General features: G+C 41.5%; 1 protein-coding gene, 1 long non-coding RNA gene and 1 other non-coding gene across 7 annotated transcripts in view; 2 read left to right on the top strand and 1 right to left on the bottom strand.

The window, feature by feature from the left end:
- PLCE1 (phospholipase C epsilon 1) overlaps positions 1 to 22239 on the top strand; it is a 337159-nt gene that overhangs the window by 139044 nt on the left and 175876 nt on the right. For all 5 annotated transcript variants that reach the window (XM_073904420.1, XM_073904421.1, XM_073904422.1 and 2 more), the window contains one exon: positions 9382 to 9670. In XM_073904420.1, the coding sequence (XP_073760521.1) occupies positions 9382 to 9670 (289 nt within the window). The remainder of the gene's footprint in view (positions 1 to 9381; positions 9671 to 22239) is intronic.
- LOC112830987 (U4 spliceosomal RNA) lies at positions 9941 to 10079 on the top strand. The gene has a single exon (XR_003210039.2). It is a non-coding gene; the product is annotated as a U4 spliceosomal RNA (small nuclear RNA).
- Positions 20156 to 20763, bottom strand: LOC141374693 (uncharacterized). The gene is made up of 2 exons (XR_012381777.1): positions 20705 to 20763; positions 20156 to 20611 (listed from the first exon to the last, which is right to left on the bottom strand). It is a non-coding gene; the product is annotated as an uncharacterized lncRNA (long non-coding RNA).

Raw genomic sequence — 22239 nt, 5'->3', positions numbered from 1 at the left:
TATGATTCATCTGTATGGTAATTCCCATTAGAATTAGTATCTCAGACATGATTCATCCTTGGAAATATTAAGCCAGAAGCATCATTTCAGAAAGGCCTGTTCCAGTCACAGCCACAGGGACTTTCTGTGACAGATGTCCCATCATTCAGCTAGTATTTGTCCAATTTGCTCTGTGCTGGACTCTAAGCTAGGGGCTTTGGGGGATGCTGATATGATAGGACTTCACCCCTGCCCTCAGGAGCTCCCATTCTAAAAGAAAGGTGACATGGATGTGAGTGTTTATGGGACAGATAATGTAAGAAGTGCAGTCAGAGAAAAGTAACATGTTCTCCTGAAAGTCTTAGGGAGTGATTCTCAAACTTTATCAGGAATCAGGGTCGCTTGGAGGGCTTGTTACAACACATTTCAGAGCCCCAGCCCCAAAGTTTTTGATTCAGTAGGCCTGAGGCAGGGCCCTGGAATTTTCATTTCTAACAAGTTCCTAGGTAATGATGCTGGTCTGCGGACTGTGCTTTGGGAACCTGGCTTGAAGCCTTCAGTTATTTCTCTCTTGTCCCCTCTCTCCACTGCCTACGGGGTGCTAAGCAGTGCGCTTTGTGCTGGAGACAACATGTTAAATAAGACACAGGGAACTCACAGCCTGGATGGAGAGTCGAACAGTAGCTTCCCTACTTCACAGGAAGAGCCTCTGGAGAGTTTTGCAGAGGGGTAGTGAGGGGTAGTTGGAGCACAGAAAGAAGATGCTCTTTTGTCACTGGAGCCTGGGGAAGGCTGCGTGGAAGAGGCAAAATTTAAATGCTGGTAAAATGTGGCTTGAAAGAAGTTATGTGGGAGGGCTTGTCCAGCTGTTAAATTCCCAGATTATCAAATGTCCTGGGGACACCCTTTCACACTCCTTCTTAGATGTTTCCTGCAGTAATAAAGTTTCATCTTACTTCCCATAGAAGCCAGTGGCGGCGGAGCTCTGGTTAATTGGCCCGGCCTTAGCAAAACCTTTATTTTTGGCTCCCTGGAGCTGTGTTTGGTCAGCGTCTCGTGCATGGTCTGAATATTCTCAGTAGAATGGAATTCTCCACACAGGCACTTGAATGGAATGTGGAATCCAGAGCAGAGGAAGCGACTGCCTGCTACCAATATCCTACTCCGGGTCCCTGCCGTTCAGGTCTGCAAGTTGCTTCAGCCCTCACCCCTTACACAGCCTCACTCTTTTCGTTGACTCTTCAGGAAATTTGGCAGTTTTTCGATCATTCCGTTTTGTTTAGACGCACACACCCATCACACTTCCAGTATTTTCAGCCTTCTAAAACACTGCTTTTAGACTCCAGAAGTTAGGAAAGGGACCCATGAGACCAGTAAAAGGGGTTTCCAAACCACAGCTCCTAACTGCAATTGTTATCCAGCCTATTAACTCACAGTTAACCCATAGTTCAAATAAATGTGATTATTTGGTTTTCTAGCTCAAGCTAAGGTAAGAATCACATTATGGGGAGATAAAGGTGCTATTAGAAGTACATACATTGTCACTAGTGACAAATGACAACTGTTATTGAAGAACACTGATAAGATAGAGGGAAACAGAAGACCCTAACTAGGGGCATCTGGGTGTCTCAGTCGGTTAAGTGTCTGACTCTTGGTTTCTGCTCAGGCATGATCTCAGGGTCGTGGGAAAGAGCCCTGTGTGCAGAGGGCTCCGCACTCAGCAGCGAGTCTGCTTCCCTCCCCCCGCTGCCCCTCCACCCATCCCATGCACTCTCTCTCCCTCAAATAAATAAATAAATCTTAAAAAAAAAAGATGACCCTTCCTATACACTGTATTAGAAAATGATGATCAAAATTAAAGTTAATATGCTCCACCTCCCATGTAAGAAGGTTGGAAGCTTGGGTCACTGAACAATAACACTAAGATAATTGGAGATAATGTTGGCTGACCCCTTTATGTTAAAGAACATTCACTGAATTAAAGTGAATTAGGAGAGTCAATATATGAATCCGTATCCTGTTGTTTTTAAGCCCCAATATTTCCAAATCAATCATTTTCATGAAGAATCAGGATGGAGAATAGATCTGATTAAGCATTCTCAATCAGCAAATGATACTAGAATAATGTTAAACTATTGGTAAATTTCTCAGAGCAGGCCACATTTGGTTAGTAGCAATTAGGAGCCTCATTTGGGTACAGCTATTCTGGATACTTTGTAAACACTTCATGCCATTTCTATGTGATTTCCACGTCTGTTCAGCAAATACGACATTGCAATGTCACCTGTAGTTCAGATGTATCCAATAGATTCATGACCAAAAAACTGAAGGACTCTAGCCAAGTTCTTGGAGAAGATATAGAATAGAGACATTTATTAATTTAATCAAGAACTTATTGAGAAGCTGTAATGCCAAACACTTCTAAACAGTGGAGATAGAGCAATGAAAAAAGAAGTAAAATCCTCATGAAGCTGATATTCTAGATGGAGACAGACAATAAACAGAGAAGGAAGGATTGTCGCTACAATTATCCCTCTGAAAAGTGATTTGACAACTGTATTATAGGATTCCCTAACTGGTTAGCAGCTCTGGCTGAGATGAAGAATCCTCGTGCTACGTCCTAGCTGTGTGCACACTGGTTCTTTATTTTTAAGTGGTGGTGGTAATACATCTTTCTAGAGCTGTTCTGAAGTTTCAGTGAAATCATGGCTCAATGCTCAGTACCTACTTCATTTTAAGCACTCAGTATATGTTGCAGTGATTACAAGTACTGTTGAGTCAATGGACACCTAAGTAATAAGCCACCATCGTTGTGGTCTTCTTCTTCCTCTTCTTTCTTCTTCTTTTTCTTTTTTATGTGGAACATAAGGAATAGCACCGAGGACCACAGGGGAAGGGAGGGAAATGAATGGGAAGAAATCAGGGAGGGAGACAAGCCACAAGAGACTCTGGACTCCGGGAAACAAACTGAGGGTTACAGAAGGGAAAGGGGTGGAGGGATGGGGTAACCAGGTGATGGGCATTAAGGAGGGCACGTGTGGTAATGAGTACTGGGTGTTATACGCAACTAATGAATTGTTAAACACTACGTCAAAACTAATGATGTACTATATGTTGGCTAATTGAACATAATAATTAAAAAAAAGCCTTCCTCTTGTTGAAAGATTTCAGAAGATATGCCATCAAATCTACGAACATCATAATTTTCCATAACACTGACCCCAGAAAGATAGCCTTTGAAACAAAGCAAGTTATGAAATTGACCCCCCTTGACCAGTACCCTCTTTGACCCCAGTAGAAGTCAAATTAAAGACAAAGCTTTCTGTGGCTGTGTAGAGGAAGGAGCTCTCCTCCTACGTGAGTGCTATGGATGTGGTGTACTGGCTACTTCATGGCTTTCCATGCACCAAAGTCTTTGGCTTTGTCTCCATCTGAATTGCCCCAGCTCTCCTCAGTCTTGGATGTTTCTTTTATTTTGTTTTAGTTCTGACCTCCATGTCCCAGTGCTGGTTTCCACAAGGCATCCCTCTTTCTTGAGTCACAAGGAACGCAAATGTTTTCTTAAGTGTTGTCTAAGCATTAGTTGCATTTCTGCAGGTAACTTCATAATATCAAGGTCATCCTGCTCAAAGGTAGCAGCTGGCATAATGGGAATAGTGTACATCCATGAGAACGGTCCACTCATGTCCACAGTGGTTGTTAAACACAGGAGCCATGGGGGGTACTCTTTGCAACATTGATCTATATAGCTATCTATGTAAATCTTAAATCTCTAAGAAATTAACAATGACCCAATGTAGAAACCTTGACTCCTTTCCTTTCCTTATTCCCAGCACTTCAGCAAGTCCTGTGAAATCTATATCCAAAATACATCTTGACTACATAACAGTCTGCAATTTTTAATTAACTTATTTGGCCCACGTATTTATTGACCGCCTTCTGCACTAAAATGAAGCTCTTCTTGCTCACTGTTGGATACCCAGTAATGGGCTTGATGCAACATATGTGCTTAATAAATATAAATCAATTTTTGAGTGAATAAATGGGCACATACATGTTTGGCAAGCTTAGATGCCGTGTTGTGACATGTTGATTTTATCTCGAAAAAGATATTGGCCCATACAGGATGGTGTTCTGTCTAGTTTTCAGCACCTTTATTAGCACATTAATCGAGTGAGATAAAGTTTATGTATTTTTTTCCTTGTAATTTAAAACTATAAATCACCATATAAAGGAAACATATTTGGCCATTCATTAGTCATAACTTGCCTATTTTCAAATGTAGTTTAGGTGACCATGAAAGGAATTGTCATGAATCAAAACAATAACAGCAATGTAAACAACACTTAAACCTCTTGCCAAATAACAATATTTTCTTGAATCCTGCTGTTTGGGTTTTTGGTATGACCAAGTTTAGTGCAATGGATAAAGCTGGACCACAGAGCTGGACAAACCAGATTTCAGTCCTGGCCCAGCCTCTTACTAGCTGGATGAAGTTGGCTGTATTTCTCCACCTCTCTAGGCTTACTATCTCCATCTGCAAAATAAATCAACCTCACAGGGTTAGTGTGTGGATTCAGATCTCATGCAATAAATACCTGTTGCACCCAACACACCATCATTTTGTCAGTTAACTTTTGTAACAAAGCACTCCCCAAATTTAATGACTTTTCACAACAATCATTTATTTAGCTCATGTTTTTGTGAATTGGCTGGGTGGTTCTCCTAATCTGGATCAGGAGACTCTGCTGGTTTCTCTCGTGAATCTGTGATGGCAGCTGGACTGGCAATTGGATGATCTAGGATCTAGGATGGCCTCACCATGTGTCTGGCTATTGGCAGGCTGTCCACCAGGGTGAAAGGAATGACTGGGCCATGGTCTCTCATCTTCCAGCAAGCTAGTTCTGGCTTCTCTACATGACAGTTGTTGCAGAGTTCCCAAAAGCAACAAGAGAAACAAGGTCGAATGCACAAGTATTTTTCAAGACTTGGCATGCATCACATTTGCTAAATTCCCATTGGTTAAGCAAATCACAGGACTGGCCTAGAATCAGTGAAGGAAATAATTTATGGCCATTTTTACAGTCTACCACAATCAACATTGTTGCCATCATTGTAAAAAACAGTATTTGTTGAGCATTTACTAAGTGGCAGGTGCTGTTCTAATCAGTTACATTTATAAAAGTTTGTAATCCTTACCTCAACTTTATGAGGCATACTATTATATTCCATATTGGAGAAAAGGAGGCACAGAATGAACTTATCCAAGGTCACACAGCTGGGAAGCAGGGGTGCTAGGATTCAAACCAACACTCCAAAGCTGTATTTATAATGACTGTTCTATACTACATCTTCTTCCCACTCTATATATGTGGGACTTTCCATGGTTGCTTCTTTTTTTGTAAGTGTGGATGATCTAATAAGAGTTTATAGCCTGATTTTAACATGTTCCCCGAGCATCGCCATGTCTACCAGTACTTGATCCATTTTTCAGCCTTCTAACAGGTACCTTATTAAAGCTTACCCGGGATTGGTGTGACTGGCAAGTGTTGGTCCAGATCTTGGTAGAACCTGTAGATTCTTTTTTGTTTTTAATGGAGTGTTAGCAATGGTGGTAGAGTTTATTCTAGAACTCTTTATCTTTATTTCTTCAGAGAAGTTTGAGGACTTGGAAACAAGGGGCTGATGGCAATGCTGCATGATTATTTAATACATACATAACATTTACATATGTTGGAGATAAACTGCGACACCCCTTGAGAGCAGACTAGCAAAGGGAAGATCACCTAGGAGGACATGTTGGGGGAACTCAGTACATGTCGGGGGAGCTCGGTTTATTGTATATAGCTACAACCATGTTCATATTCCATTAAGGCATGGATCACACACTTATATACTAATAGTGACCAGATATTGGCAATATGTGATCACTAGAGAGGGGTGGGGACTGGTGCCAACTGGAGAACTCATGCCCCAGGCAACAGGGAAAGGTCTAGCCATTTGATACCAGATGGGAATGTTCAGTGTTGCCAGATTGTTCCAGTTTTTAGGAAATGCTGTAACTTCAAATGTGTATGTAAACTTTCCTGATTTGATTTGATTTTTTAAAGATTTATTTATGTATTTAAGTAATCTCTACACCCAACATAGGGCAAAAACTCAGGACCCTGAGATCAAGAGTCGCATGCTCTACCAACTGAGCCAGCCAGGTTCCCCACTTTCCTGATTTTAAAACATTATGTGTCAGATCAGACGGGTCTTTTGATAAATCTGACCCATGGCCAGCCAATATGTCACCCCCCTATATCAGTCACTGGGTGGCACATCTGTATTATGTTACAGCTGTCCCAAAGGCCCACGGAGGAAGGGGAGCCACAGAATAACGCAGAGATGTAGCAGTAAGATAATAAAAGAGACAGGACTTCAGGAAAGATGGATGATTGTCTATTTCAGAGATTTCACAGAGGTCAAGGAAAAGAGAATAATTATTTGATACAAGACTACGTTCACATACTATGTTCTTAAAAAAAGAAAGGAAGAAAGAAAAAGAAATCCATGGTCAAGTAACATCATAAATACTCCAAACACTCAGTTAAACAATATAAGATGGATTTCTTTACTCTGACCCTTTTCATTGTCTTTAATATCCTAATATGCAATGTAAATCTTCAAAAGGAGAAATAAATACTGAGTATTTCAGTGATCAAGGAGTCCTTATTTCCTACAGACCTTCTAGATCTAATGATCTGAGGAAAACATTTAGGGAAAGCTGGATAAGGGACTGAATGAGCCACTGGGAATCTCTGAAGGAGTGTTGTGGAAACTGGAATGCATAAGGTAACGAGTGAGGCATGATGAGCCAATGGAGCAGCTTGGCATGTAAAGAAAGTAGGTAATAGGTAAGCCCATTAGTAACTAAGAACCATCAGCATATTAAACTTCGTAAAATAAAGCCCTTTTAGCATCATTCCTCTAATAAAAACAAATAAACCAAAGAAGTGAAACTTTCTGCACCTCTGATGGATTAAACCTCTTTGCCTGACATTCAAGGCTCTCTTTTATCAGGCCAGCTGACCTTTTTGATTTCCCACTTATTCTCTGCCTTATACTCATTCTCTGCTCTAAATACCCTGCTCTGCTTACTGTCCTTAGGGTATTTTCTGTTTTCCAGCCTCTTCACCCTTGCTTACCATGTGAGTTGCCTCCCCCAGGTGCTCTGATTAGAACCGTGCCTGTTTTCCAAGGCACAGCTCAAATCTGCTTTCCTCAGAAGCCTTCCTTAGCCATCAAACCTCACAGTGGGTTCTTTTCTCTGAACTCCTAGAGCATTTAAACTTCTGAAGGATTCATCTGAGACTTAGTGTGTTGGAGATTGCCTGTATGATTTGGAACTGAGAGAAGAAAGGCATGTCCTGAGTTCTGCAACTCTCAACCCCAGTTTACCCTCACAATACACCCAAATAAGGTTAGGATGATATTATGCAGCAGCACAGAAGAGCAAGGGTACAACCCCATCACGGTGAATTTCATAGACTGTGCTCTGTTGTTATACAACCACCTGCTATTCGTTGAGGATGGAAGAGTCCACTCTCTTCTTGCTCCATAGTAATGGGTGCCATTTGTAGACAATAGGTTGAGCACTTTACATATATGATCTTGGTGAATCCCACAGTGTTCCTAAGAAGGGGTGTTAGTATTTCCACTTTACAGAAGAGTAAGCTTTCTCTGAACATTCAAGTCAGCTTGTTCATGTCTATGACCCTCTCTTTAGCTGGTCAAGGCAGAGCCAGCCGTACAACCCCACATACCTGACCCCAAGGCCTGGGCTCTTTCTGTCCCAGCACAATATCTCCATGGCCACACTGGCCACCAGAAATTTAATGACAGAGAATTAAAGCTCAAGAATTCAGACTCTTCCTTTAAGTGGCAAATATCTACCAGTAGGCTGCAGAAGGCAGAATAGAAATCTAGTTAGAGTCAGTGCAGTTTGAATATCAGGGGTGTTCTAAGAACATTCTAGGGTCTCCTAAGGACCTAGCACAGCTCAGTGGGTGTCCTCTTGAGTGCCGGTGGGTCCTGATTAACGTGAGATTTGGAGTGTGCAGCATCACAGGGGCACATGCACAGCCTGCAGGACATGTGAGGGTCTTCTCTTCCTTGAATACTCATTGATGTCACTAGAGGGATTGACCTCCATTTTCACCCTACTATGAACTCTTTGCTTATCTGTCTCCCTTATTAGACTTTGAACTCTCTGAGGGGAAAAGCTGTCTTATTTACCTGGACCTGACACATACCTGGTATATAAATACAAAATAACTACTTGTTGATTTGATGAATGAATGACAAGGCAAGGTGCTCAAGGCGGAGACAACACAACATACTCAACTTTTATTCCACTATCAGAAAACTATACTAACTCACCCATGTTGTATTTCTTCCCTGTTGTTTATATACCATCCAGAAGTCTCAGGCTTCCCAGAGACCTTCACAAAACCCAGAACCTCCCTGCAACCTGTCAAACTGTCAAACCCCATAATTTTCAGGCCCCATCTTCTAAATTAGATTGTGCAGTTTTTCAGCACAGGAGGTGTGTGCTGCTCCTTGTGCATGCCCCCCATCTTTCAGTGCACTGCCTCCCACAGAGCAGGATCTGTATAAATGCATGTTGAACAACAGTATTGGAATTATGGCTGGAAGCCTGTCCTAATTGTGCAATCTCCTTGAGATAATTCTTGGTGAATTCAGGTGATAGGGGAGAGGAAATCAGGATGGTGACAGACAGAGCGGGAAGAGTGGGCAGGATCTGTCAACTCATTGGATGTGGGAGGTGAAACAGGATGAAGAGGGAAAAAGGATTCAAAGACTTTGAACCAAGCTGATGGATTGAAGGATTATACCAAAGAGAGAAATATAGAACTTCCCCTTCCCCTGACCTTCTCATCCTCACTGCAGTTTGAGCATAGAGAAAAGATTCCTCATGAATGTCAAGCTCAAGTTTCCTTGGAGGCAGACAGACCTGGGACAGTCAGGCACTCAGGAGAGTCCAAAAGGACAAAAAGGGAAGGTTTGACTTTGTCACTCTGCATAAACGCTTTGCTCTACTAAGGAGGAGGAGGAGAAATTTGAGCTGAATATATTTTTGGTTGGAACAACTTGTAAGTGCTCTGTTTGATAGCAGGGTTGTTTGAATGGCCGATTTCATAACTACACATAGCTTTTCCAAATAAATGGTGTCTGTAGAATGTTCAGGTTAATGCATGAGTCCAAGGCTCAAGAGTGTTTGCGCTTAGAGCAACTGAGCCTTCTTTCTTAATAAGTCATCTTGGCATTTTGTCAACAAACTAATTTGCTTTTCTAAGAAACTAGATTAATACTTCCTGTACTCTGTGCTATTCACAGATCTACAATGCAGTGAGAAGGGGAGAAGAAATAGAAAATACAATTGGATCTCTTCTCCATGTCTTCACAAAGCTCCCAGCCTCCGAGACAGCCCATGAAAGGATAAGCGTTAGTCCATGCTTAAAGCAGTGTGTCCGAGACACCCTATGTGAGTACCGTGCCACCCTGCAGAGGACGTCCATATCTCAATACATCACGGGTTCTCTCCTAGAAGCAACCACATCTTTGGGGGCTAGAAGTGGCCTACTCAGTACTTTTGGAGGATCCACTGGACGAATGATGCTAAAAGGTAATATCTGAAATTTCACTTTTAACTTTCATCTTTCAGTGCAGAAAGGAATCTAAGTTAACATCTGTGCATCTCTTGATGGAAAATTGAGTTTACTTATTGGCAATTTTAAATAAAAGTTGCCGTTTTAACAAACTATAAAAAAGTAGTCCTTTATCAAAATCCTGTAAGATGTAAACATTCAAGTAATAAGCATTAAGATTTTGACATTTCTTTTTCAAAAGAAGTAAATGGTTACAAGACTATCTTTAATTAAAAAAAAATTATTCAAGCTTTGCGCAGTGGCAGTATCGTAGCCAATGGGGTTTATCCGAGGTGCAATTATTGCTAATTAAAAAAAATTATTCAGACATAGGGTTTCTCCTAGTGGTAGTCTATGACAGATGTCAATTACTGTGATAAGATGCTTGTAAACAAGTGTGGTCATGTGGTCACAGTGAAAACCAACACTTACGGAACAGAGTGAAATGTAGTTCTTCTTCCCACACAGAATCAATAGGTTCATGTTGACCAGAAAAGCTAAAGGCCATCTTCCAGTGACTCCCATCTTAAAAAACAGGATAGTCAGGCATTCTGCTAAAAAATGAAAGCCAATGGAAAATGGGGTCCCTGAGCACCAGAACTTCCCAGCTACTTCCCACGAGTAGCAGACAGGCAGGTCAGAAATGGCAGTGCACCAAAGAACCTTGGAGATTTGTGCACTGCACAGCTGTCACAACCCGCTTGGCAGCCTTCCCTGGCAGGAAGCTGCCAGCCAGACAGGGACCATGCAGAGCAATGTTCCACTGCCTGGGGGCTGCCAAGAGCTTGATCTGACATCCAGCTATTTCTCTCAAGGAGAGCAGCTATTATCCCTCCACAGCAAGCCCCAGACCTGTGGCCAGTGACCTTCCTCCCCCTCCCCCCCACATACATCCTGGGCAGGTCCAAGAGGAAGTACACACCTCCCTGTGTACCATGTGGGTACCATGTTGGTTTGTTTTCTGGAGTCATTTTAACTTTTGCAGCTTAGTGATAAATGATGAATGAAGGAAAACACAAGGTGTGGGGACACTAATCCAAGAGACCAAAGGGTTTCATATATTTTTCATTTATTCAACATGTTTTCTGAGCCCCTGCTAGGTGCTTGGTGCTGGGTAGGGAACAAAACACAGTTCCTGCTGTCACAGAGCTTGGAGTCTCTAGGTGGTAAGCAGTTTCCCCTGTGCACAGGACTCAGGATTTCTCTACCCCGTTGTGGCTCCTGGTGACAGCCAAGCTTCCAATTTCCATCCATGCTTTTCCTGGGAAGTTGGGCTGAGATTGGTATGTGGAGTTCTTGTTGCTCTAAGTCTTGTGACTATGTGAGGACATCATCCTGTGATTTAATCAACTTGTGTTTGTCAGATACCCCATCTGTGCCCAGCTGTGTGTAGGTATATGGGAGAATCTTTTTTTTTTAAGATTTTATTTATTTATTTATTTGAGAGAGAGAGAGAGAGAGAGAGAGAGAGAGAGAACAAGCAGGGAGGAGGGGTAGAAGGAGAGGGAGAAGCAGGCTCTCCACTGAGCAGGGAGCCCAATGTAGTTCTCGATCCCAAGACCGTGGGATCATGACCTGAGCCAAAGGCAGACGAGCTTTAACTGAGCTACCCAGGCGCCCTGGTATATGGGAGAGTCTAATGAAGTGCAAGTCAATTTACTTGCCTTTAAGTTGTTTATGATTCTAATGAGGAGGCCAGATTTGTGTGTACCAAGTATTCAAAGAATAATATGAGACTGGAGAGTTAAGTGCTAAATAACGTGAAAGTGGCTCTAAGAGTTCAAAAGAGTTTAGAGAGTGAGTTAATGTTCTTTGTGACAAATGGCTTGGCCCAAAACACGAGATGGCAAACAAAAGTCAATAGAAGCCACTTTCTTTCTTTTCCATTAATTGCAAAGGGACGGATCTCTAGGCTCCCTGACCAAGGCAGCTGCCTCCAGTCCCACACAGACCTTTGGGAAGAAAAAAGTAGGCTGCTTGTTAGCATGTCTGTTGCCCTATTAGTAGCTTGATCTCAATTGCTATTTGTACTTACTTTCCTGTTCAGATCAGAACTTTTTTTTTTAAGATTTATTTATTTATTTTAGAGAGATGGGGAGGAAGGGACCAAGGGAGAGGGAGAGAGAGTCCCAAGCAGACTCCACACTGAGCATGGAGTTTAGTCTCACACTAGGCTCGATCTCATGACCCTGAGATCACAACCTGAGCTGAAACCAAGAGTCAGACACTTAACTTACTGCACCACCCAGGCGCCCCCAGATCAGAACTTCTTCATCAACATTCCCAGCTCAGAGATTCATTGGACCATCAGCTAATGTGTTCTTTAAATTGGCAATTTATGCAAGAGTTGGGAGTTTCTTTAACTTTTGTTTTGTAGCCCTTTAATGGTTTTTGGTATCCCTCTGTATGTTCAGCTTCTGCTGAACAATACAATTAGCTGGCTGGCTTCTGCTTCTGTAGCTCTGACTTGTTCTCTTGGAAAACTTCTCCAACTTCAGGGGCGCCTGGGTGGCTCAGTCGTTAAGCGTCTGCCTTCAGCTCAGGTCATGAAACCAGGGTCCTGGGATCAAGCCCTGCATCAGGCTCCCTGCTCTGGCGGGAGGCCTGCTTCTCCCTCTCCCATTCCCACCGCTGTGTTCCCTCTCTCACTGTCTCTCTCTCTCTCTCTCTCTCTCTCTGTCAAATAAATAAATAAATCTTAAAAAAAACAAAAACAAAAGCAATCTTTTCCAACTTCAGTGCCCTCTCCCGTGGGGTCTTCAAAGTCTATACGTGCTGTAGTGAACCATATGTTTCTTTAACATGCAGTGCAAGAAAATACATCCAAAAAACCGTATAGTTGTTCAGAATCATAGAATGTTTATAGAATCTATAGGTTCAGCCTATTGACTAGTTGGGTCTTGAACTTTATTGGCCATATATTCCAGCAGGGGGTCTGAAGGACATGCTGGTGCTGTGACCTGGTTGTCGGCTTCACTGTGTGTCCTGTGGCATTGAGTTGGCCGAAAGCTTTCAGTTCTGTATTGCTAACGAAAATCTCTGGGAAGTATATAACACAGACTCAGTCCCCTTTTTATAAATAACTTGTATTCCAGAAGTTCATTTCTTAGGGGCTGTGTGGAACTGAGAATACTTTCCTAGAGACACAGTATTAAATGTTGTGATTTGGTTGACTCTCATCCTCAAAAATCTCTTTAACCCACAACACGGTTGAAAGTTATACACTTCCCAGGGTATTCTCTTCAAACACTATTATTGGAGTACTGAGAGCCTCCAAAGAAAAAGCAATACAAATGAGTTAAAAGACACTTCCTGCTTAAGGGAAATAAGTTTAATCAAGATGAAAGAGTTAAATTGAAACTTTTATGAAGACTTTTTAAAAAGAACTTCGGGCCATTTTAGAGATTTTGGATGTTGGCATCTAGTTCTCTTGTATGGTTAATCACATTTCAAAACTCATATAAAAGAATCAGAAAATTATTATCCCAGTGGTTTCCCATCCCCCTCTTTTTTTAATGGAGGCTTATAAATGGAATGAAGAAGGGAAGAGAGGCCAGGCAGGGTTTAATTTTTTTCCCCCAGAGGAAAAGAGTAAGGAAGAGATTAAAAAAGAATGACTTCTCCCATGAGAAGGGTCATGTTTGAAGTAAATTAAAGGGATTTGGGAAAGGTAGAGAAAAAGGGGAAAAGACAAGTACTGTTTGATTCCATTTATATGAGGCACTTAGAAAAGTCAGCATCATAGAGACCAAGGGCTGATGGGGGATGGGGAATGGGGAGTCATTGTTAATGAGTATAGAGTTTCTGTTTTACGGAATGCCACTGAAATACACACTTAAAAGTTGTTAAGATGCTACATTTTATATGTATTTAAACCTCCCTCCCCCCCACCCAAAAAAAAAGAATAAAAATTTTTTAAAAGAGGAAGATGTTACATAGGTCTTTGGTCCCAGGTCTATTAAGATGTTAGAATCAAGGTTGTGGAAAAGAAATGTGAAAACAGACAGCTTTTCATGTGAACCTCAGGAAGGGGCACAAGTCATCTCGTCTTGTGGAAGTGGTTGTGATTACAAGATGAGGGTTGGAGCAGACTGCAGTAGGTGAGAATAGGAAGAGAAAATGTCCAGTCAGTTGTTCACGAGTCACAAGGCATTCATAAGTCAGGAACTGGGGACTCAAGGCTTGATTGGCCAGAGTTCTGCAGCCTTGCAGCTTTACCACAGACTACAGGGTTCTGCTGACTCTTTAGTATCTCACTGAGCTTCCACACCTCTAATGGTACAGGTAACTCTAGAAAGACAGCCGACAATCAGGACACAAACATTCCTGGTTTTCTGCCTTCAGGACCACCAAGGATGGTCGGTCTGTCTATGAAGTTGAAAGTTTGCCAAATAACGAACATTTTCTGATGTGAAGCATTGATTAGCAAGGGTGTGCCCTGGATTACAAAGGTGTGCTGTCTCAAAATGGGAAATGGAGCATTTACACCATCTACTTCCGGTCTGGGTCCCTTTCTTCCCCTCCCCATTAACCTTGCTAGAATCTCAGGATCAACTCCCTATAGCAGTGACAGTCAAAAGAATTATTGGCGTCAATAATCAGGAGGTTTTCTAAACCCATTACCTATTTTTGTTTCTCCCCCCCCACCAATGTACTCTCTACTAAAAATTACAAAAACAAGATAAAGTAAGAAGGGAGAGAAAAAAGTGAGATCACTGATATTTATATAAAACATTGACAGTAAAATTAGAAAAAAATAGTGGTAAGGGAAAGGATTTTTCATTAGAAGGCAGCTAAGTGTTTTCGAATGTGCATATTGTATCAGCCAATATAATAAATTTGGTACATTAAACTCAATTTTTCCTCCTCAAACTGTTGTTAAGTAAATTTACAAATTAAAGGATTAAGTATTTACATATAACCAGGACAAAGCTTAGTTATCCATATTTAAATTATGTAGTAGAAAAGAGAACTCCACTGTTCATTTTAACCAGTTTGAGTGTGTGTATATATATGTAAAGAATAACTATATTAAAGTTATTGGTCATATGTAGAGTGTGAATAGAATATTAATATGAAAACAAAAGTGCCCTACATATTTAATATTCTTATTGAAAGTAGACAATATTTTGTTTCTGATAGAAAGGTCTAATAAATTTTTCTTTTATTGCAATAAGGATATTCTATTTGTGTATTTTTCTAAAATTAGTACCTTCAAGGATAAAAACAAGACATTCTAATAAGAATACACACACACATTCAAACTATGTGACTGTACCTCATAAATAATTTAGTTTATAAAGGCTGTCTTGGTTCACTTCCTCATAATCAGAACAATTACTCTTTACATGCCTACTGAGTAGGGGAAGGCATATGCATACTTCTAATTCCCAGATTTAAGTTTATTTAAAGAAATCCTCTGACTTATTAGTTTTGTGGCCTTGAAATTATTTTCTTGATGGTTAAAAGTATGCTTTATGTAATTTGGGGTATGTTTCTGTACCAGCTAATCAACTAGAAAGTATTTGTTCACTATGGCCCAGTGCTGTGTCACCTCTGGGAAGAATGTAAGGGATTACATCTGGAAGTCTTCAGCTTGAACAATAACTTTTCTCACTCCAGCAAAAATGTAATATTAGGTTTTAGGTCTACTGAGGTAGCTCTTACTACCTGCCAAGAGATTTATGAAGTGCTGGGCTGCACAGTTGATGGTAGGGTCTGTAGCTCATGGAGTCAGTAAGTTTGGTGGGTATAAGACAAAGCCCTATGCCTTGGGTCCACAGTAGTCAGGTGTCATCAAGGACTGTGACACTATGCCTGAGTGTGACCCAGGAAAGTGACTCCATGTCTAGGTGTGACCTAAACATGCTCAGATGTGACCGAGGAGTGTGACTCCACACCCAAGCGTAACCTCAGAGTGAAACATCGCATGTGACCCAAGCGTGTCACTCTAGGCCAGGTGTGACTGAGGACTGTGTCTCTGCACCCCTGCTTATAACCAGGGGGTGCTTCCAAAGTACCAGGGGAGGGTGAAGTCATGTATCTCAAACGTAACTGGAGACAGGATGCTTCTTTAGCCAAAACAATTATCTGTATTTTGAAGGGGAAGAAGGGTCAGGCAGAAGAATAACTTTTTTTTTTTTTTAGTTTTTTCAAGATGACATCCCCATTACTGTTATCTCTGAAATTTTAAACTCTTCCATTTGTAAAGAGAAAATTGGGCATAGGAGCATGTTAGAGTTGGGTAGAATTACAATAATACTACTTGTTAACATTTTCTTAGTTCTTGCTGGGTTCCAGGTATTTCTCTGAGTGCTTTGCCTGTGTAATTTCATTGAAAGCCATTCAGTGGTCCACTGAAGAAGGTACTGTTTTGCTAATGAGGAAACTGAGGCTCAGAGACATTAAGAATCTTGCACTTGGGTGTGTAGGTAGGTCAGGAGTAGTGTGAGTACTTGAATTTAGGCAGCCGATTGAGTGCATACCATGTTCCAGGCAATGCAGCAAGCCCTTTTTCTGCATTATTTCATTTAGTACTTATTGTGGGTTGACTTGTGTCCCCCAAAAGAGATATGTTGAAGACCTAACCCCGAGTACCTATGAATGTGACCTGATTTGGAAATAGGATCTTTGCAGAGGTACTCAAGTGAAGATGAGGTCATTTTCAGTGAGAGTGAGCCCCAAACCGAGCAACTGGCTTTCCCTGTTTGAGGAAGAGAAGAGACATAGAAGCAGACCCACATTGTGGTGAGTACCATGTGATGATGGAGGCAGAGACGGGAGTGCCGCAACCACAAGCCACGGAACGTCAAAGACTGCCAGCCACCACCGGAAGCTGGGAAGAGGCAAGGGAGGATTCTAACCAGAGTCTTAAAGGAGACATGGCCTTGCCAACACCTTGATTCTTGATGTCTAGCCTCTACAGCTGGGCGAAGATAAATTTCAGTTGTTAGCAGCCATCCCAGTTGTGGTGATTTGTTACAGCAACGCTAGGAAACTAAGACGGTCCTTTTGATAGTCCTGTGAGGAGAAAATTGTTAACACCAGGAAACTGAAGCTCAGAGAGTTTAAGTGACTTGCCCAAGGTCACAAAGCCAGTAGGTATGTGCAGCCAACCTAGACCAAGCTTCTCCAAGGCTCATGGTCACCGCTATGGTGGAGACATGTGTGCAACTCCCCAGTAGCAATGTCTGTCTCCACCTCATTTAGTTATTTGGGGTTTTTTCTAGTCACAAGCTCTGATGCTCATCCTCCTCCTATACACACCTTGCCTGGCACAGGACCAGGCACAGAATAGGTTTTCAGGGGGCTGTATTTCATGATAAAAAGCTTGGATTTTACCAAGTAATGAAAGACACTGAAGGGTTCTAAGGAAGGATGTGATCTGATCAGATTGGGTTTTTAGAAAGACCCATCTGGCATAAACCTTTGTGGAATTGAGTGGCGGGTGCCTTCACAGAATCAAGGAACATGTAGTCATTGCTATTTGATAATACTTAATTGAATGAGGTAATTGTAGAGCCAAAAAAAGAAAATACTAATTTACACTGTAGGTTGTACAAACATATCAAACTCATATAAAATGAAAGTGCAAATACAATCAGGAAGTTTTTGAACTGGCACAAAAGCCATTTGTAGTGTTTCAGTAAACCATTCTCAGCACCAGAGCCCTGGAATGGTTGCAGGGCTATGTCTGGGGCCTCCCTTACTCCTGTCTGAACTCCTCTCCCCTCGTTCCAAGGCACCAGTTGCCTTTGGGGGGTCCAGAGCTGCCCTGACTATACCAGCCCATCCACTCCTCACTTGCAGCCCCATAGTAACATAATTACCTGTTCTTTCTGTAGTGGATCCCAGCTAGGCTTGTGAACAGAGTGACCTGGTGGGTTAGAATAGAGATCTGGAGTGTTGACTGATGAGGGAGACTCCCTGGGATGGACTGGGGACAGATGGAAGAGCTGATGGCAACTGGCAGAGGGAATGGGGCACACAGGTGCAAAGGCATAAGAAGACACACAGTGTGTTCAGGGAACTGCTGGTCTACCAGGCTGTTCTAGCTGAAGCTTGGGAAGTACAAAGGCTAGGTAGGAAGGCATGGGGCTGGAGCTGGGAGGAGAAAATAGGTCTCCAGGGGACTGTATTTAATGATAAAGAGCTTGGATTTCACTTTGTATGTAAGGAGAGAGACGCTGAAGGGTACTAAGGAAGGGTGTGATTTAATCAAACTGGGTTTTTATTTATTTATTTTTTAAGATTTTATTTATTTGACAGAGAGAAATAGAGCACAAGTAGGCAGAGCGGCAGGCAGAGGAAGAGGGAGAAGCAGGCTCCCCACTGACCAAGGAGCTGGACTCAGGGTTTGATCCCAGGGCCCTGGGATCATGACCCAAGCCGAAGGCAGCCACTTCACCCACTGAGCCACCCAGCTGCCCCTCAAGCTGGGTTTTTAGAAAGACCCATCTGGCTACAGTAAGGGGTGGGGCTGTAAAGAGTGTCATCCTTAACCCTGGCATAAGCATCCAAAGTATAGCTTCCTGGGGTTCCCCCCCAAACATACTGAATTAGTCTCTGATACTTCAGGTGAGTGTGCTTGGTGTGGAAGGTGGGTGGAGGGAAAGGGCAATGACATCCGGAGGCACTTAGGAGGATATTGTTAAGGCACCGTTCCTGGTAGGGTGTTGTTGGCACAGTGAGCCACTGGTAAAAATTACAACAAGGCCACCCTCCTCACTCTCCACAGGGTGATACAACCTCATGCCCATGCATATCATCTAGGGCACAGCATGCTGGCTGGATTTCAGACCTCTTTTCCACTCGGGTAAGCACCTTTATGCAGTGCACAGACTTTTCACTGTACCAAAAAGTCTGAATCCTGAGGAAGCAGCAGAGAGGCATATGTAAGGGGTAGAATTAATAGAACATGGGGATTGGATGGATATATTATGGATAAAGAGAGCTGAGCCTAAGATGGCTGTTAATGTTATCTTTTAAAAAAAATCATTTCAAATCCTTCCAATTTGGGGCGCCTGGGTGGCTCAGATGGTTGGACGTCTGCCTTAGGCTCAGGTCATGATCTCGGGGTCCTAGGATGGAGCCCCATGTAGAGCTCCCTGCTCAGGGGGGAGTCTGCTTCTCCCTCTCCTTCTGCCTCTCCCCCTGCTTGTGCTCTCTCTGTCTCAAATGAATAAATAAGCTCGTTTTTTTTTTTAAGATTTTTATTCATTTGACAGAGAGAGACACAGAGAGAGAGGGAACACAAGCAGGGAGAGTGGGAGAGGGAGAAGCAGACTCCCTGCTGAGCAGGGAGTCCGATGTGGGGCTCGATCCCAGGATCCTGGAACCATAACCTAAGCCGAAGGCAGACGCTTAATGACTGCGCCCCATAAATAAAATATTTTTAAAAATCCTTCCAATTTGTTATTCATGGTTAAAAATTAATAGGATTTGGTGCCTGGGTGGCTCAGTTGTTAAGCATCTGCCTTCGGCTCAGGTCATGATCTCAGGGCCCTGGGATCGAGTCCCACATGGCGCTCTCTGCTCGGCGGGAAGCCTGCTTCTCCCTCTCCCACTTACCCTGCTTGTGTTCCCTCTCTCCTGTGTCTCTCTGTCAAATAAATAAAATCTTTAAAAAAAATTAATAGGATTGTTAGATTGTATGCCTACTCCCACCCCCTTCCCCACCATCACTTCAAGAATTCAGGAAGTTAAGGGTTCACTAAATACTAATTATTTAGTATAAGTGCTAAAACCTCTAAAATAGGAAAGTAATAAGTTCTTTATGATTAAAAAAAAAAAAGTCCTAATCACTGAATTCAGAAAGGTGATTGGTGAGGACAGCAACCCCAGATAGCCACTTGGGATCTCCATATTTGAGCTGGTCCTGAAAATGTCGTCATAGGCACAGAATCTCTGAATGGTCCATGTTCCAGAAATTCATTTGCAAGATAGTTATTTGAAACTTTATACCTGAAGACAAAACAGCAATTAAATTCCAAGCCTTCCCCAAAATAACTTATTTGACACAAATAAAACTGAACTCCTGAATATTTTAAATGAAAAAGTCCTAAAAGATTATTTTTCTGTGTCAGTAATTAAATATCCCCCCAAAACCAAACTGGAATAAGAAATTGTTGTATTTACCCTGAACGAGACGAGTTTAATTAGAAAACAATAAAGAGCAGATGGATAACCCTGGGGGGAGTCAAGAAATACATTTAAATTGAAAGGTAAAGAGAGAAGTTTAAGAATAGTCTTTAAAGCTGAGGCAGTTACCATTAGAAAAAAAAAAAAACCTGAAAATATATAGCTTGCAATAATTGGAAAAATGGACCCAATTCCTCATCTTTTATTGAGGTGATTGAATATATTCTTCTTCCAGGGGAAGGGAATATATAAAGAAATAGGGATGTAAACCTTTTTTAGTGTAAGGACATAACTGCCCAAGAATAGACACAGAAACAGACAAAAATGGTTACCTCCAAGAGAGGCTTTTTACTTGTCACTTTCCACTCATCTATAGTGTTCAAATGTTGATTTCCATGAGCACATACTACATGGATCATGTTTTAAAAGAAGATTTTGGAGCCTATGTGAAGATTCTGATGGATTCAAGCCCCTTGTTTCCAGTACCATTGTTATCAGCTGCCATACTGAAGACCATCTGGGGCTCCCATTCAAGTGAGAAGACAGAGAGGAAGACCAGAGGCTTTGTTGAAGTAGGGTGAGGAGAGGGGCTTGGAGTCAGTAAGACAAGTGTGATTTCAGGCTCTTCTTTGTCCTGATAGGACTGTCAGCCTCTGAGTTGCTTCATGATTTAAAGAAATGCAATGTGAACATCATTCTGTCTTGGATTTGAGACTTGATTTCAACACCGTGTTATCTTGAATAGGTGACTTTCCTTCTCGAGGCTTCAGTGTCAGCATCTATAAAATGAAAATAAGAGCACAACTTGATAGAGTTGTTTGGAGGATTAAATGAGATAATGTATATAAAGAACTTAGCCTAGCAGCTGACACCTAATATGTGCTCAGTAAATGTAATGATGCTGATGCAGAGGATGATAATGGTGGTCATGATTGTTGCCACCTTGGAATGCCAACCCTCCACTGTTCTTAATTCCAGTGTTCTGCTTTTAGCTCAGTCACAGATACACACAGAAGGAGAGACATCCTCCATGTTTCCACAGCTGTAGACTCAGAGCAGTAGCATCTTAAGGGACACTTGAAAGGAGGTATCTACAGGCTGGGGCCACCATTATGTAGAGTCTTCAGTTAGGTTTTCCTTAGGACCCATGTAGCAAGCCATTTATTCATTCATTTATTTGTTTGACAAATATTTATTGAGCATTTACTGTGTTCAAAGCCCTGTGCTAGGTCCTGACGATAAAACAGTGAATAGATACAGTGTTAACTTTCAAGGAATTCACTTGCTGTTGGAGGAGATGGACCGATAAACATGCAGTTTTTGGTGTAAATATTATAGTTGAAATAAGCACAGGATGTAGAGGCTCAGAGGGAAGTTCCTATACCATCTTGAGGGAAGTCTGAGGTTTCTAAAACCACTTAAGAGCCTGGAGAAATGTGAAGCCCTAGTTCGCCAAGGAAAACAAGCCCTCACCATACACCTTCACTGTATGGTGAAGCTTCTGTTGTTTCTACTTCATTCTTTGTTGATATCATCTCTCTCCCCTCCAGAGTGGAAAAGATGCAAAACATTTATACCTGGGATTAGGAGCCATGTCTAAAATCTATGATTGGTACAGAATTTACTGTTCAAGTTAAAATTGGTATGTTTTTATGAAGATGCATAAAATTAAATGAGATTTTGCAGTAAATGTACCTTCTGAGTGTTTTTGTATTATTTATTCTTTTAAAGAACAAAAAGTCATTTTAAACGAACTACAAAAATTCTTGTCCATGGGAACAGTTATAGAACATAATGGAATATGCTTATAATTTGTTTATAATAATGTGTGGGTCAGTAGCAAATATTTAAAGGGGGGAGAAAAGGAATATCTCAAGTTAGTCTGAGTCTTATTTAAACTTCTGTTGGAATTGGGTCTTAAAACCAAGGAATCATAAATTAGTAATACAGTTAAAGTAGTTAAGAGGGCATTTTAAGAGTATTTTGTCTCCAATGAACTGAATTCTAAAAGAAGATAGTTTACCATCTTCAAGAAAGTCTAAAATACTTTGCCAACTATAAATACATATTTGGTACTTAAAGACTTTTAACTCTGTATTTCATCATGACCACAAACTTTTAAAAACATGATTTCTATAATATTAATCCCACAAGTGATTCTATGAAGGTCTGAACAAATGTATGCTTCAGCCCCTCTGAGGCTGTCCCTGTGAATTTCAGTCACCAGAAACATCCTTGGTAACATTGGTGGGTATCTTACCTGTGTATATCCAGAGTTATGTTTTTACATTAATAAGCAGACTCATCTAAAATCCATTTCAAACAGATATTTCTGTGAATTATGAGGAACATAGAAGGGAACTAAGAATACACAAAGTTTCAGAGACCTTGGCAACTCACAAGAACC

This window comes from Callorhinus ursinus, unplaced genomic scaffold (assembly GCF_003265705.2).
Source record: "Callorhinus ursinus isolate GAN/ISIS: 27379988/994484 unplaced genomic scaffold, GSC_fseal_2.0 scaffold20, whole genome shotgun sequence".
NCBI classification, from domain to species: Eukaryota; Metazoa; Chordata; class Mammalia; order Carnivora; family Otariidae; genus Callorhinus; species Callorhinus ursinus.
The sequence above is the reverse complement of the archived record's forward strand: the minus strand, read 5'-3'. Positions and strand labels throughout refer to the sequence as shown.